The sequence below is a fragment of the Heterocephalus glaber genome, unplaced genomic scaffold (genome assembly GCF_053883595.1).
Source record: "Heterocephalus glaber isolate CG9 unplaced genomic scaffold, H.glaber_assembly_v1.0 deba00001452, whole genome shotgun sequence".
Lineage (NCBI taxonomy): Eukaryota > Metazoa > Chordata > Mammalia > Rodentia > Bathyergidae > Heterocephalus > Heterocephalus glaber.
The window spans coordinates 21,956,453-21,972,508 of NW_028258302.1; the positions used below are offsets into that span (position 1 = coordinate 21,956,453).

Genomic DNA, 16,056 nt, shown 5'->3' on the forward strand with positions numbered 1-16,056 from the left:
AGTTGCTTTATTCTTGGGGTGACATTTACTCAGAGGGTCCCATGCTTAGTGTGTGAGAGCACCTTCTCGTGATTTAAAACTATAATCAGCATGCTTTTGAAGGTAGCCCAGATAACAGAAAAGTCAATTCACACATGTGTCTTTACCCCTACAGGACAGTAACAGCCAAGTGGCGGGGGGCGGTGTGTCTGTGTACTACTCTCACGTGCTGCAAGTGCTATTCTTCAGCTACTGTCAAGGCAAGTCATTTGCAGCCACTATCAGCAGGACGACTCTGGAGGTGTTGCAGCTCTTCCCCATCAACATCAAGAGGTGGGAATGAGCCTTGAATGTTCATTTCCCGCAGACCCTCATCCATAGTCCTTGTCTTGAATCTTGTGAAGCCTACTTTTCCCCAGCATTCCTCATTCCGTGCTAGTTATCTTTAAAATCAAGCAGCTTCCAGGATTGGCAGGTTGGGCCACATGCATAGTTTGTCCTCTACCATGAAGACTCCCACCTATAGGATAGAGTTGGGGGAGGGGAACTACTGTTATACAGAAAATCTATGGTTAAAGCAGTGCATGTGATTTTAATAATTACTGAGTTTTGAGAAGGGAATGTAAATGTCTCCTAGGCAGTCATCTTCCAGTTTCCCTGTGGCAGCAGACTTTATCAGGAAATAGAATATGGTATTGGGGAGAAGAGGCTTAGGGTCTCTTCCAGTTGTTCTTACCTGCCATTATGGTGCTTTCTCAGGCTTCTCTTTGGGGAAGTACATGGTTTGGGATGAAATAAAATGGACACTGATTCACACATAACTTGTTATAGATGGGGATCCTTACATAGTACACTAGCTCAGCTTTAGGCAAGTCTTCTGCTCCATGCAGTTGATAGGCACACAGGGCCACCTGTTAGTCCTTCAGAGGCCTCACCTTGTAGATTTTAAATGCAAACTCCTCTTGAGGACATACACTGGAATATCTGACAGTGTCCCCACGACTCAGGATAAAACTGACCCATGGATAACCAGAGTCCTTAGCTAAGGCTATTGTTGCAGTTTTGTCAATAGTGAGGATGGACATTAAGTCAGGAGAAGAATTATTAAATAGTGATTGACATGCTAACTGTGACCACTTTTTTTGTCTGCAGTTCCAATGGTGGCAGTAAGACATCTCCTGCCCTTTGTCAGTGGTCTGAGGTGATGAACCACCCTGGTTTGGTGTGTTGTGTCCAGCAAACGACAGGTGTGCCACTGGTAGTGATGGTGAAACCAGATACCTTTCTTATCCAGGAGATTAAGACTCTTCCTGCTAAGGCAAAGGTCAGTACCAGATTCTCCCATCACTTTGCTATGAACTTGATCTTGATTTTTGTATTTATGAATTTTTTCTATTTCTCTCAATAGAGGCTTTTAAAAGATTTTATCAATGCTTTCCTCCTAGCATCTTTTCTTTGCCACTCTTCTGCACCCCCTCCTGACTCTGAAGCCAGGTGCTTCTCTCTGCCTGTCTTTCTGTGGGTTCTGAGCTATAAGTGTGGGAACTAACCCCTCCCTCTCTTCCATCCTTTGTTCTTCTCTCCTAGATCCAAGACATGGTTGCCATTAGGCACACAGCCTGCAATGAACAGCAGCGTACAACCATGATCTTGCTGTGCGAGGATGGCAGCCTTCGCATTTACATGGCCAATGTGGAGAACACTTCGTATTGGCTCCAGCCATCCCTGCAGCCCAGCAGTGTCATCAGCATCATGAAACCTGTGCGGAAGCGCAAAACAGCCACAATTAGTATGACCCTGTCTTCATCTTGTGGGGAATGAACATGGCAGATTTTTAGACAGAGATCATAGTTGCTGTAAATATCTAAAGAAATGGTGACTATCTTGCATATATATATTTGGTGCAGTTGAAGGTAGGTATTGGCCAATTTTCTGAAAGCAAAGGTACCAAATGGCAGGTGCCTATTGCTTATCCATTACAGGTCAACAGTTCTTTGGTGCCCTATAAAGAATGACCTCTTTGGCCTTGTTTGAGGAATTTTCTTTCTGGATGTAGGGTAGTTGGCTTGCCTGCATGATTGAATGGATTAGAGTAAATCTCTTCAGTTGGTTAATACTCCACTGAGTAGTGCAGAACCTAACACAGGTGTCTCCGCTGGGGGTCTGCTCTTGGCAGATAGAGGATTACTCAGGAAAGAGAAAGCATTAATTTGGAGTGAAGCCAGCCAAACAGAGACCATTGCAGGGGTCACCACATTGCCTAAATTGTCTCTATAGAGTCTATTTGAGATAATGGTGTAAATCATCCAACTGTAAAGAAATAGCTTCTGTTTGTTGTAAATAAACTGGAGCCCATTCTTGTTAACTATACACCCAACAGCAATACCAGCTTTTTTGTATTACTAGGATATATGGTTGGAGATGATTGCTGGAGAGCTAACCACATGTAGGCATCATGTTGATGCAAACACTCTAATCCGTAGTTGGTTCAGAAAGAGTAGAGTGTGTGAGTGTGGCTTAGTCCGGGAGGAGTCTTTAGCTGTGGACTATGAGCAGAGGTGCCAGAGACTGCACACACTGAGACTCTGACAATCTGGTACTATTCTCCACAGCAACCCGCACATCTAGCCAAGTGACTTTCCCCATTGACTTCTTTGAACACAATCAGCAACTGACAGATGTGGAGTTTGGTGGTAATGACCTCCTACAAGTCTACAATGCACAACAGATAAAGCACCGGCTGAACTCAACTGGCATGTATGTGGCCAATACCAAGGTGAGGACTGTGCTAAGCTGGGTTTAATCCCTGGGCAGAAGGGCTTGTAATCATTATGGTTAGAGAATATGTCCCCTTTTAGAATGCAAGTACGAGGCATATGTTTTGAGTAAATAGCCCTTCATTTTAGTTAACTTGTCAGGAATAGTTAATTATTCTCACTCACTTGCTGAAGGACTTGCATCCCAGAAGGCTAGATTTCCCCCATTACCAGCAGGGTAGTGCCTCAGAGGGTGGCAGGAGGTTGATAATGCTGGGGAGAATGAAGTCTTTTCTTAAGTTTTTTGCTGTGTGTCTTTTGTCCCTACAGCCTGGTGGCTTCACCATTGAGATTAATAACAACAACAGCACTATGGTGATGACAGGCATGCGGATCCAGATCGGGACTCAGGCAATTGAACGAGCTCCATCATATATCGAGATCTTTGGCAGAACTATGCAGCTTAATCTGAGTCGCTCACGCTGGTTTGACTTCCCCTTCACCAGAGAGGAAGCCTTGCAAGCTGATAAGAAGCTGAACCTCTTCAGTGAGTCCCCAACCCCTGGTGCTGACTCAGTCCTTGTTGTGACAGCTGAATTGGAAACTACCAGCCTGTGGGTCTCCAGAGTTCTGAGATCCCCTCTGCTTTACTGATATCTTTGTGGTCTCTGCCACCAGGAAACTTTGAATGTTATTTGAAGTGTAAAAGAGGCAAGGTACCTGGAAAGGAATATATTTGAGAATGGGAGAGGTAAAGATGAGGTTAACCTGGGTAAGGATTCACTTTTGCAGTGTTGAGTGAGCCTCGCTGATGGGGCTGCTTCCTTGTTCAGGCAGAAAGAAGGCAAGATTGGCATGGGAAATCACTAGGCTTTCAAGCACAGAGAAGGTCTCAGGTCACATATCTCTTGACAGATGCCTGACAAGGCCTTGCTTAGCCATTGAAAACTTAAAATCCTCCAAATACAATTCCGGAGCCTGTCTGCCTGCCCCTCCCCCCTCTTTCTCTCTCTGCTTCTTTGTCTTTTTCTTTCTGTCTTTTTTTTGAGGCAGGGTCTCACTAGGCAGTTCAGGCTGTCCTTTACCTTGCTATGTAGCCTAGGCTGGCCTCGAACTTGCAGTGATCCTCCTGCCTCAGCCTCCCAAGTGCTGGGATTACATGTGTGTGCCACCACGCTCAGCATTCCCTGAGCTTTTCTTAAGATTGGTGTCTCCTCTTAATATTTACTGGCCATCTATCTCATGTTCTTTCTTACAGAAAGTTTCTCTGAGTGTGAATGGTGGTGACCTGTGCTTTGAACAGAGGAAGTACTTAGAGACCCGTGGGGGTGAGGGGTGGGAGATACAGTACTGATTGCACAAGAGGATCTTTACAGTGCTGTTTGGGGACTTTTCACGTAAACTTACTTCATAGATTTTGGTCCATGGAACTGTTTCTTTGTGCACGCAACATCTAAAGTGCTGCTAGTGTATCAGGAGATAAAGTTCCTCTGTGTCTATAAAACTAATGTGATTTGCCCCTTTGTCCAGTGTGGTCTGGTTATTGCTTTGGAGACATGGTATTAGCTCTTTAGAAAATGTGTTTCCTAAAGCCTTCTCTTGCTTATTGCAGTTGGTGCCTCAGTGGATCCAGCAGGTGTCACCATGATAGATGCTGTAAAAATTTATGGCAAGACTAAGGAGCAATTTGGCTGGCCGGATGAGCCCCCAGAAGAATTCCCATCTGCCTCTGTCAGCAACATTTGCCCTTCCAACCTGAACCAGAGTAATGGCACTGGAGACAGCGACTCAGCTGCCCCTGCCACAACCAGTGGCACTGTCCTGGAGAGGTATCGGCACTTAAGGGATTGGCTTTGTTTTTTACCATTTTCTGCTCTTGAGAGAGTCAATGTCTGTAACCATCTCAAGTATAGCCTGTGATTTTCAACTTTTCACACAACTCTGCCATATTCAGTGTGTCCTTAGTGTGCAGACAAAACCTGAAAAGTGGACTGAGAGTCACTGTACCTGGGCAGAAATTCTCTGCCTTTTTTCAATGCTCAGTAACCTTGGAATATCTGGAGGCTGCACACTGGAAGGTGCTGAAGCCAGTATTCTAGATTATGTTTCAGCCTTGCTGAAATGATAGGGAAACAGCCTCCCTTCCATGCAGAGTGTATCATCTTCTCATCTTTCTCTGTAGTAGCTACTTTGTGGAAATGACATTGTCAGCAAGAGAGGGTGCTGCTGCATCTTGTAGCAGAGCATAGAGTCTCCTTAAAGCTCCCTACAGTGGCATTCTTAAGCATTGTGCTTGGCTTCTTTGTGCTAGGTAACTGCTGGTTTGCCATGGTAGACAAAATAATTTATGATGTAAGATTGTGAGTTTCTTACATTGTAAGTCATGAGACGAGCCATGCTTGGATTCACTGCCTCCCACCAGCAGTCACTTCTCTCTTTCTTTGTCCCCCACCCTGTTCATATATGGTTTGCTTAGGATGTGTTTCCAGATTTCTCTGAGCTTCACATTTTTTTCTTTTTTTCTTTTGCTTCTCCCCCAAGTTCTGAAACTGAGTCCCTAACCAAGCTGGACCGGTTAGTATGCCCTCTTTCTTTTCTCTGTACGAGTGAGTGTGTGTCAGAGAGCAGCATATGCGATGATGTGGCTTTGCGTTGATTCTGCTTCTGTTGAGAGTCCTCCTGCTTCTTTCTGTTCTGGTCATTGCATGGCTGCAGAGCTCTCCCTGTGTGTAAATGGAGCATCCCCCAGATTTTGAGTGCACTGTTACTGTTGGCTGCTCAGACTCTCAGCTTGCTCTTCCTTCCCTCAGTCCTTGCTGCTGCTTCTTTATAGTGGATGAGAAGAGGGTGGGGAGGGGGAGGGATAAGCAGAAAGTCCTGTCATCTGATGAGTCACTGGAGAGCTTGTTCTGTCATGTTTGTTCTATGCCTCAGTTCTTCTCTAGTTTTTTATTGTCTTCCTCTACCCCTTGCCCCCTTTCTCTGCAGCGACCTCAATACTTTCTTTCTCTGTCCAAAGCTTCAGCTGTCAGGATGTTGGTCTTTTTATTATGCTACATTAAATTCAAAGGATTAAGCTCTGAGAGCATGTTACTTGGTACCCTGTAATAGTTGGCCCTCCTGTTTCTTCCCAGAGAGGAGAATTGTCAGTTTTTTAAAGATACTTTTTTCTACCCTTTGAATGTTGGCAAGTGGTATGCACCTAAAAATACATTGTATTTGCTCTACTATACTTAGAGACTCCTAGGGAATATCTGTGTGCATTTTCTTGGAGGTATAAGTAAAATCTAGCCTTAACCTTTTCAATAAAAGAAGATAGCTTTAACCTTTCTTTTGTGTCTCCCTTTGCCCACTGATCTCTGGGCACCTGAGCTTCGGGTCCCATTGCATCAAGACTGTTAAGCTCATCTCAGTGATCCCTGCCACAGGCAGCAGAAGGAAGCACATTTATCCTCTTTGAGGAAGAAAAGCCCTGTCTTTGAATTACGGATTATGAACATGGCCTCAGGTTGATCTCCAAGCAGGAGCCAGGTTTCTTCTGGCCTGTAACGCAGGCAGCGATATGTGTGGTGCCTCTGGCAAGTCTTATTGTGCTTTGATTTTGTATTTGGCATTCATTAGCTGTCCCCAAGGTCCTCACAACTATACTTTGCCTATGCTAAAGCACAAGGCAGAGAGAACGGTTGTTGTACTCAAGCCAGGTTTTCTGTCTCCCCAGGCTGGTTGTGAGTTCTTTAGAAGCCCTGGAAAGCTGCTTTGCTGTTGGCCCAATCATCGAGAAGGCAAGTCACTTCTTCACAGCACATGGGAGCTTTCTGAAGAGGCAGGAAGTCAGTGGAGTTGTTTGAGGCCCTGAGGCCTCACAGCTAAAAACCACTTAGAGCTGAATCTTGATTTTCAAAGAAGCTCCAGAGAAGTCTTTGGCTTCAGGCCTCATGTCCTGCTTTTGGGGGCCATACTGAGATGTATCATGGAGTAGGAAGAATACTGGTGCATAAACACCATATGGGTCATGGGCTTCCATCCTGGTTCTTCACCAATGTTTTAGGAGGAGTATAATATTTGCAATATTTTTATTTTCTATTTTTTGCTCTTTATAGTCTATGGCATATAACTGAACTGTGGTGACCTGGAGAGAAGGAAGGAAGGGAGGGAGCAGAATAGAGAGTTCTTTCTGCATTGAGATGCTAGGATTAGTAATAACCCTGCCATCTTTCTTATCAGGAGAGAAACAAGAATGCAGCTCAGGAGCTGGCTACTTTGCTGCTGTCCCTGCCAGCGCCTGCCAGTGTCCAGCAGCAGTCCAAGAGCCTTCTGGCCAGCCTGCACACCAGCCGCTCAGCCTATCATAGCCACAAGGTAATCATTGCCTCTCAGGGAGACCTTCTGTAGAAATGAAAGTGTAGTCTTGACAGGGACTCAGATAAGTTGGCTTTTCATATGTAAAGCAAGAGCCTAGCAGAGTAAGCTGGAGAAAGGATCTATAGCACTGAGGTTAGACCCAGAGTCTTAAGCTTCTTCTGAAAAGTGTAAGAACACCACTCAAAACTAATGATAACCCAGCTAATGGTCCACTCATTTGCATTATTTTTCTGTCCCTCTTACAGGATCAACAAGACTTTAAAAAGAAAGGGAGAGACACTGGGTGTGGGTAGCAGCTTCTCCCAGGAAGAGAGTAAGGGGAAAGGGACTCCTTCAAGAGGACTGCTGGTGTTTTCAGCCCTCAGCCATGGGTTGGCATGTATAGTACATACTCTTGTGGGAGGCAGTTATTGAATGGTAGTAGTTGAGCCTCTGAGGGGAAACTGGGGTGAGAGGATCTCACCCATGAAAGTCAGCGGCTGCCAAGGAAGGTAAGTTGTGCTAGTTTCCATAGATGGAAAAGATGATATTGCAGACCCGTGAGGAAGAAGGGCTCTGGGAGAAGCCACTTGCCCATAAATGTAGGTTAATTTTTGTTCCTTCAGCCCATAAAAATGAGAAATGTTTTATCTGCTGAGCCTCCCAAAGAAAGACCATTTTGGAAATACCATTCTTAAGTAACAGGAACCTGCTCAGAAATGAGTCTTCACCTGAGGAAGGAGATCTCGGCTGCTGCTGCTGTGGAGAATTAAGTGGAATCTAACTTTCCTTCCTGCCATATTTTGATGCTGATTGCATGGCAAGACTTCGGTGTTTTATGTGTTAAGAAATTTAACATACTGGCCTGCTTTGATGATTTGTTTAGATAGTTGGTAGTTAGCCTGCTGTCTTGACAGGAAGTAACAGTCCCGACCATCTGCCAGTTTTCCTCTGTTTTGTTTTAGTGCCCGGCCTTTGCTTCTGGTTGATCCTCTGTGATGCTGCTGTTTTATAGGATCAGGCCTTGCTGAGCAAAGCTGTACAGTGTCTCAACACATCCAGTAAAGAAAGCAAGGATTTGGACCCTGAAGTGTTCCAGAGACTGGTGATCACAGCTCGCTCCATTGCCATCATGCGTCCTAATAATCTTGTCCACTTTACGGAGTCAAAGCTGCCCCAGATGGAAACAGGTGAACTTGGCCTATGTGGCCGTGGTCCTGAAATCTGCTTAATGCACCTTCGTCACCATCACTCATCCTTTCTTTTCTCACTGGCCTTGGACTGACTTTGTGCTCTGAGACAGGGATTTTATTCCCTGATCTTTATAGCTTGTAGGCCTTGGACATTAGGATTGTACCATTTTAAGTAAATTCCCTTTCCAGTTGTCAGGCCTAAGATCACCTTTGAGTTTATGTAGTGTTCTGGACATCAGGTACAATCTGTCTCTGTAGTTACTATCTCTTGGGGTCTTTAGGAAAAAATAAACTTGTTGAGCCCTGCTTGTGTTACACTCATGGCTTTGGATCTTATACTTTCATGCTATTATTTTGCTAATACTTCAGTGGCCTTTCTCGGTGCTTCATTCTGTTTCCTTACTTCTCCTCACATTGCCTGGGTACCAAACCAGTAGAGTTTATTGATGCCTTTATCCTTTACATGTTCCCATATGCCGTTGCCATCCTGCTCATCCTTCTAACACTACAATCCTGGAGTCATTCTAGAGAAGTGTCAGATGTTCTCCTAGGTTCTAGAAGTTGAACAGCTGGAATGGACATCTCTGAATCTGCTGTAAAGATCCTGAATGCTCCCCTTTCTACTTAATTCTAACATATGATGTTTTCTGTGATATTCCTTTCCCAGACTGTTTTTTTCCTAGATGTGCCTGCTGGAATCTAGGGATAGTTGGCATATTGATTGGGGCCCCACTTGAAACTCCCTCCGCAGGCAAGCTCCCTTGACCTGAGTTAACCTTAAAACAAATTAAATTCTATCTTAGATTTACCATCATCAATAATTTTCTTTCTCTTGTGTAGAAGGAGTGGATGAGGGGAAAGAACCGCAGAAGCAGGTGGAAGGAGACTGCTGTAGTTTCATTACCCAGCTTGTGAATCACTTCTGGAAACTCCATGCATCCAAGCCCAAGAATGCTTTCTTGGCACCTGCCTGTCTGCCAGGTATTATGTTAAAAGGGATACTTGAATCGTGGCTTTTAGTGAAGTCAGTACAAGCTCTGTATTCGAATAGCTATGACTCTTAACCTTTAACTTCATCATCTGTTTTTTCAGAATTGGTAACTGGGAAATAGAAATCTGTGAGATCAGTGCATTTCCAATATGGGAATTAATACTGTGGCAGAGTTAGATTTTCTTGTACTATATCTCTTTATGTGGGCTGTATACTTCACGTAAGGAGACATTTTGACCAGTGCGTGTATGCATGCATGTGTGTTCCTAGTGATATTTATAATTTTTTAAAAAATCTATTTGCAGTACTGGGGATCAAACCTAGGGTACTCTTACCACTGAGGGTACATCTCCACCCCTTCCTCCTTTCTTCCCTTCCTGCTTTTCCCGCTACTTTCCTCATTGTCTTGCTGACTTGCCCAGGTGAAACTCAAACTTGCAATCTTCCTGCCTCAGTCTCCCTAAATTCTGGGATTACAGGCATGGACATGCAACTTATAATTGTTTTTTTTAAATCTTGATGAACTTGGTTTAATAGTAGTTCAAAAGGTAAAAAAAATTAAATATCAGCCTTGAGAATTATTTCCAAGTTACTCTGCCATAGATATCTAACTTCTGATATTACTGAAAGTTTAAATGGAAGAAGGGAGGATCTGAGTAGCAGTAGAGAAAAATAGAATGACCTAGTACTCATTTGTTTTTGGAGATTACTTGGGTGATAAAGTAAAAGGCTTCTCAAAGTATATTTTGTCATCACCTAAGGGGTTGTAGGGGATATTTAGGATCTTGCCTGTCCCTTCACATTTCCCTGCCTCATCTTTTCCTCTGCAGAGCAAACCACTACTTAATTCTGGAAAGTAGGATATCTGGAAAGGCTTCTGAGGACAGTTTGGTAGATTAGGAGACTGTTACTAAGATAAATAACAAATGAATAATGCTGATAAGCTATATTTTGTGTGTGCATGTGTGTGTGTTTGTGTGTTTTGTTGGCTTGACTTGCTATGTGTGTGCTTGTCATTTTTTTGTTAGCTTGACCTTTACATGGGCATGATTTGTGCTTTTGTCTCAGGCTCTCAAGTATCTGTAGAGATTTTTCCAGTAGAAATGATATTTTTCTTCCCTTTAGGCCTCACTCATATTGAAGCTACTGTCAATGCACTGGTGGACATTATCCATGGCTACTGTACTTGTGAGCTGGACTGTATCAATACAGCATCCAAGATCTACATGCAGATGCTCCTTTGCCCTGTACGTATCAGTACAACCTCAGATATCTCTCATTGGTCTGGGAATGTCTGGAAAAAAAAATCCAAGAAGTTGTTTAAACTAATGAAATAAAATAGAATTAAAGAAAAGAGATAGGGATTAATAATTTATTTATTTTTTCTGATACTGGGGATCGAACTCGGGACCTTGCGCTTTCGTGGCAGGCACTGGAACCACTGAGCTAAATCCCTGGCCCAGGAATTAATAATTTTAATATCAATAAAAGCTTGAAGGTCTTGCAGCACAAAAGAATAGGATTTGGAAAGAGGATGGATTTAGTCTTTCTTATTCAATGTTGAATCCTAGTCTGATATTTGCTACATACTGTACTTAGTGTTATATAAGTATTACATAAATGAATGCTTGTGTGAATGTAGTAAGACTTCTATTTCCAGTGACCCTGTCACTGAAGCTAAGCGTAAGAGCAAGTACTATTTGTAGTACAGAGCAAAGAGGAACCCTGAGAGCCAAAGTGGGTTTCAGGAGCAGATGACCTCCCAGCCTGTTACCAGGAACTGAGAGAAAGGAAGGTAGTGAATGGGTCTCGTGTATGCCAGGTCAAGAGTGCCAGTCAACTTAACTTGCTAGATTTGGTCAGTAGGGTTGCAGGTGAGAACAGATAGTCTTTCTCTGTGTGGTGTGTGTGTGTGTGTGTGTGTGTGTGTGTGTTTGATCAAGAAAGGAAGATGTTACAGCTAGTTTCATGAATAACATGAAACCTAAACATGACAGTTTCTTTTTAAACTTTAGGATCCTGCTGTGAGCTTCTCTTGTAAACAAGCTCTAATTCGAGTCCTAAGGCCCAGGAACAAACGGAGACATGTGACATTGCCCTCTTCTCCTCGAAGCAACACTCCAATGGGTAATGGGAGGTCTGGGTTTAGTTTGAGTCAGGGATTGAGGGGTGGGGGAACATAGCACTAGGATATATTGCTCATGTCAACCAAGGACCTAAAGCCTTTTGTTTTCCTAATTTTTTACTCTAGTATTCATCAAAGAATTTAAGATGGCATGTAAAAATGGTACAGAAAAATCAAGCCAAGGGTACAGAAAAATCTATCACAAGGTCCCGCATGATTATTAAGGAAAGATCTTTTTTTTTTTTTTTTAAGGAAAGATCTTAATAACAACAGTTACAAAAATCACAATGACCAAACACAAAATGTATGTGTTATTTCTGGAAAAAAAATACTTTGCCTAAAAAAAAACTTCATTAAGGATCCATTTGGTTGCCTAAGGACATGAATCCTGAATAAACTTACCTACTTCTAAGTGTACAGCAGATGTCACAGACTCTTCATGATACATTTGATCAAGGGCATAACATTTTACATTTTAGTAAAAGCAGTTCTATTATATAATGCGCTGGTTACTTGATTCAAAAGTTGGGTATCAGTGAGGCCATGGATATGTTAATTAGCTTGTTTGTAGTTATCATTCACAATGTGTATATATCTTGAAACATTCACGTTAAATATAAATGATTTTGTCATTTATAAAGTTAAAAAATGAAATAAGTCATTACATATTTTTAAATATTCTAAGTTACATTATAAAGAGCAAAAGTAAATAGTATAATTTACTTATTTTATCTAACATGTCAAAAGTATTTTAATGTAGTCAGTATTAAAAACTATTAGTGAAATATCTTGCATTTTATGGTACTGTCTTTGCAATCCAGTGTATATTTCATACTAGTAGCATGTCTCTATTTGGATTAACCACTTTTTAAGAGCTCAGTAGCCACATGTGGCTGGTGCCTATTGTGTAGGAAATGTAAAGGAATATATTCAACTTTGTACCTTTTGGACGCTTCCTTGAATAAATAGCATTTATGTTTAAGTTTTTGATGAACTAGGTAACATTTTGTGGCTTTTTTCTCTGGCAAGAACCTATAGTGCATCTAGCTCAGTGTTTCTAATTATGGACATATTTACATGCCTTAATCCGTCGAGTGGAAGGCCAGGTCTCTCTGTCCTCTTCTGTCAGTAGGAGTCTCACCTTGACTTCCTCCTTAGTGGAAGGCCTTTCTACCTTCCCACAGAAGGGGTCCCAGGCAGGGCCTGTTTTAGTGTCCTTGGATTTCATTAGATGATTTTACATTTTATTTCTGGTTCTTCTCATAATGATTAGATATTGTGAAAATCTCACTGACTTAGTTGCTTTGGGAACCATGACAGATAATAGATAAACATTCAGTTGCATTATTTTTCCTGTCTCATTGAAGGTCTTCACCAAATTGTTGGGAGTTTGTGGGACCAACCATCTTAGATTTCTCTGATTTGGGGATCCACGGTTGTTCTTTTTCCTTCATCAGCTGCAAAAGTCTGTTGATGTGGGGGCAAGCTTACTCTTAACCACATCTTCCCAAATCCTGCAAGGTTCAGGAAGCAAAAGAACAAAGCTTCCAGGCAAAGCACCCTGGAGTTTTGCCTTGGAAGCATAGGGTGCCAGCTGCTGGCTTGTCTTGGGCTTCTGTTGCTATATGATTTATCATACCCTCTGTCAGTGGAAGAAAGAGCAAGCTCCTTCAGGTGACTGGAGTTTCTTTGACTCAGGAGACAAGGACGATGATGACGATGATGATGCAGATGAGAAAATGCAGTCATCAGGCATCCCAGATGGTGGTCACATCCGTCAGGAAAGCCAGGAGCAGAGTGAGGTGGACCATGGAGATTTTGAGATGGTGGTGAGTCTGGCAGCAGGAGAGAAGAGGAGGAACTTCAAACTCTCCTCTAGCTCTTATTCAGTGGATTTCCTGAAGTTACATTTTACTGTGGGACACTGACAGAGCTTTCTCTCTGCAGTCTGAGTCGATGGTCCTGGAGACAGCTGAAAATGTCAACAATGGCAACCCCTCTCCCCTGGAGGCCCTGCTGGCAGGTGCAGAGGGCTTTCCCCCAATGCTGGACATCCCACCGGATGCAGATGACGAGACCATGGTTGAACTAGCCATTGCCCTGAGCCTGCAGCAGGACCAACAAGGTAGAAGGAAATGCCAAGAAGAAAGTGGCCCTTTGGCCTTGCGCAGGAAAGAGGGTTTGGCAGTTACTGATATCCAGCTGACTTAGCCTATCCCCAGATTGGGAGAGGTTGATCTGGGTGAGAGCTGTTCAGAGACACAGGTGGAGAGTGAGAGGGATTGTAGCAGGAATTTCAGGCTGGGAACCAATCTCATAGCTTCTGCAAGTTTGGTCTTTTGGATTATTTCCTCCTGAATCAGTTGTATTCCTCTGGCCTCTGTCCTGCCTGAGCTGAAGGATACATTCCACCTTCTCTGTAACTGAACTTGGTGGGTGGACGGCAATGGCTGATTAACTTCCTCTAGGCCAGAGGGATCACATGTTGGTTTTTAGAGACTCCTAAGGGCAGCGGATGGCCAAAGCAGTACTGTGGTTGGGGCCTGGAAGGGATGTTGTGCTCACTCTCCACTTGTTTCCCAGGCAGCAGCAGCAGTGCCCTGGGCCTGCAGAGCCTGGGACTGTCCGGCCAGGCACCCAGCTCTTCCTCTCTGGACGCAGGAACCCTCTCTGACACCACAGCATCAGGTAACTGTCCACAGCAAGGAGCACGGCTCAGGTCCTCAGGATCTTCAGGCCTGTTTCCAGTGCTGTGAGAGTGTAATGGGCAGCTGCTTTGACAGGCCATTCTGGACTTCCTGCTTCTGCCGTGGCTTTAGAAATATGGGTATGGAAGGTGTAGGGCTGCAGCTTGGCAACAGCGCTCATGGCTCTGCTTCCTCACACTCTGCATGCTGCCTGGCTTCAGCTGATTCCCAAGGAGAAGTCAGTGAACAGCTTGTAGGCTGTTTAGCCGTAGGGTTTAAGTTACAGTGTTTGGCATTCTTTGTCAGAGTTCTGATGCATTAGATGATGTTACAAAGACAGAAAACTAGAACTCACACCTGTTAACTTCTCACTCTTCATCTGCATGTAAGAGTGAGCCTGCAAGCTAGCTGTGTGGCCCTGTGAGCTTGAGAGGTAGGGGTTGTAGACAACAAAATCCATAAGTAATGTTCAGAACTTGTTTTGTCTTTTTCTAATCTGATAAGAAAAAAAAAATTTTCTAAGTAGAGAACTGGGCCAAACAGGAGGATCGCACACCTAAGAAACCCACAGGAAAATCAACCCCCAAATAATGTAAGGGTTGATTTATACTTTTTCAGACTGATGCATTCCTTTATTTGTCATCCTCCCGCCCTGCCTCCTGCCCTTTGAGAGAGTTTTACCCTTTGGAGGACAGTGGCTGTCCCCACCCACTGCCATGGCTCGTTGCTTTCTTTGAGGTCTCTTCAGTTGCTGTCATTTCAGGCTTCGAGGTTGCTGTCGTGTTGTGCCAGTTGTGTTCTCACCATGCTGTGTGGCTGTCTTGGCTTTCCTCCCCTGTGTATCTCATCTAGCATTTTCCTCCTGTCTCAGCTCAGCCCTGATCCTGGATGCTGTGGCTGTCTCTGGGGAATTTCCTTGCTTCGTTATTAGCATCTGATGAGGATGATTAGGAGGTGTGAAATTTCCCAATGAGCTCCCTTCTGGACCACATGATTTAAAAAATTAACAGAGTTGATTCAAGAGCTCATGATAAGTGATATTCTAACAAAGTACAAATTGACTGATTGCAAAGCAAATCCATTAAAATTCAGAGTTCTATGCTTTAAATGGCTGTGTCGAGTTTCAGATCTCTCAGCAGGTGTCAGTAACACCTAGACAATGGTAACCATAAAACATTTAGTTAGAAAACTCAGCTTCCATGTCATAGATTCTTACTGAATCTCTGCACTGCAACATAACAGCGAAGGAAATGCCCAGTGAACTGGGTTTTCAATTCTGTCTAAGTACTGTTGGCAATGCACCATGTAGTGTTTGTTACTGTTAGTGATTAACCAGCAAAGCACATCTTTCCCTTTTTTCTCTGACAACAGGATATATAAACTGCATTGTGTCCTCTACACTATGTGGTTTGATGCTTTCACTCCAAGGAGGGGTTTTTACCTGTAACAGCTCTTGTTACTCTCTCAGCTCCAGCCTCAGACGACGAGGGCAGCACAGCAGCAACTGATGGTTCTACCCTTCGGACCTCTCCTGCCGACCATGGTGGTAGTGTGGGCTCAGAGAGCGGGGGAAGTGCAGTGGACTCAGTGGCTGGCGAGCACAGTGGTAATGTGCCTGGGGGTCTTGATCTCCTTGGGCAGAGGGTGGGTACAAGACAGGAGTCCCTGCCTGGGCCTTGGGATTGTTTTCTCAAAGAGAAGCATTCTCATTGAAAGTCTTGTGGAATTCATTTGACCTTAACCGTAGAGTTTCTGATACTTAGTAGTAATAGCCTAGGCTTACTGGGGTTAATACTGAAATATTTTACAGGTGTCTTTTAATTATTTGTTAATAGAAGAAAAGCAGTGACATACATCACTCACTCGTGATGAAATAATTGCGGTGTGAACTTAAAGCTCATTATTCTGTGATTTTTATTTCTTAACTATTAGGGAAATGTATTTTTGGGTAATCCTAGTAGTGATCAGTAGTGTTGACTGAGAA

At 43.5% G+C, this 16,056-nt stretch overlaps 1 protein-coding gene across 7 annotated transcripts in view; it reads left to right on the forward strand.

Annotated features, from left to right (window-relative positions):
- Positions 1 to 16,056, forward strand: part of Ubr4 (ubiquitin protein ligase E3 component n-recognin 4) — a 135,419-nt gene that overhangs the window by 57,037 nt on the left and 62,326 nt on the right. Inside the window, exons 44-61 of one of the 7 annotated variants that reach the window (XM_021262931.2) lie at positions 155 to 312; positions 1,132 to 1,303; positions 1,567 to 1,768; positions 2,592 to 2,755; positions 3,066 to 3,282; positions 4,348 to 4,564; positions 5,277 to 5,309; positions 6,454 to 6,517; positions 6,960 to 7,094; positions 8,092 to 8,266; positions 8,937 to 9,020; positions 9,110 to 9,250; positions 10,386 to 10,507; positions 11,276 to 11,387; positions 13,084 to 13,214; positions 13,333 to 13,510; positions 13,969 to 14,073; positions 15,541 to 15,678. In XM_021262931.2, the coding sequence (XP_021118590.1) occupies positions 155 to 312; positions 1,132 to 1,303; positions 1,567 to 1,768; positions 2,592 to 2,755; positions 3,066 to 3,282; positions 4,348 to 4,564; positions 5,277 to 5,309; positions 6,454 to 6,517; positions 6,960 to 7,094; positions 8,092 to 8,266; positions 8,937 to 9,020; positions 9,110 to 9,250; positions 10,386 to 10,507; positions 11,276 to 11,387; positions 13,084 to 13,214; positions 13,333 to 13,510; positions 13,969 to 14,073; positions 15,541 to 15,678 (2,548 nt within the window). The remainder of the gene's footprint in view (positions 1 to 154; positions 313 to 1,131; positions 1,304 to 1,566; positions 1,769 to 2,591; positions 2,756 to 3,065; positions 3,283 to 4,347; positions 4,565 to 5,276; positions 5,310 to 6,453; positions 6,518 to 6,959; positions 7,095 to 8,091; positions 8,267 to 8,936; positions 9,021 to 9,109; positions 9,251 to 10,385; positions 10,508 to 11,275; positions 11,388 to 13,083; positions 13,215 to 13,332; positions 13,511 to 13,968; positions 14,074 to 15,540; positions 15,679 to 16,056) is intronic. The other 6 variants (XM_021262933.2, XM_021262932.2, XM_021262936.2 and 3 more) reach the window with 6 other exon arrangements.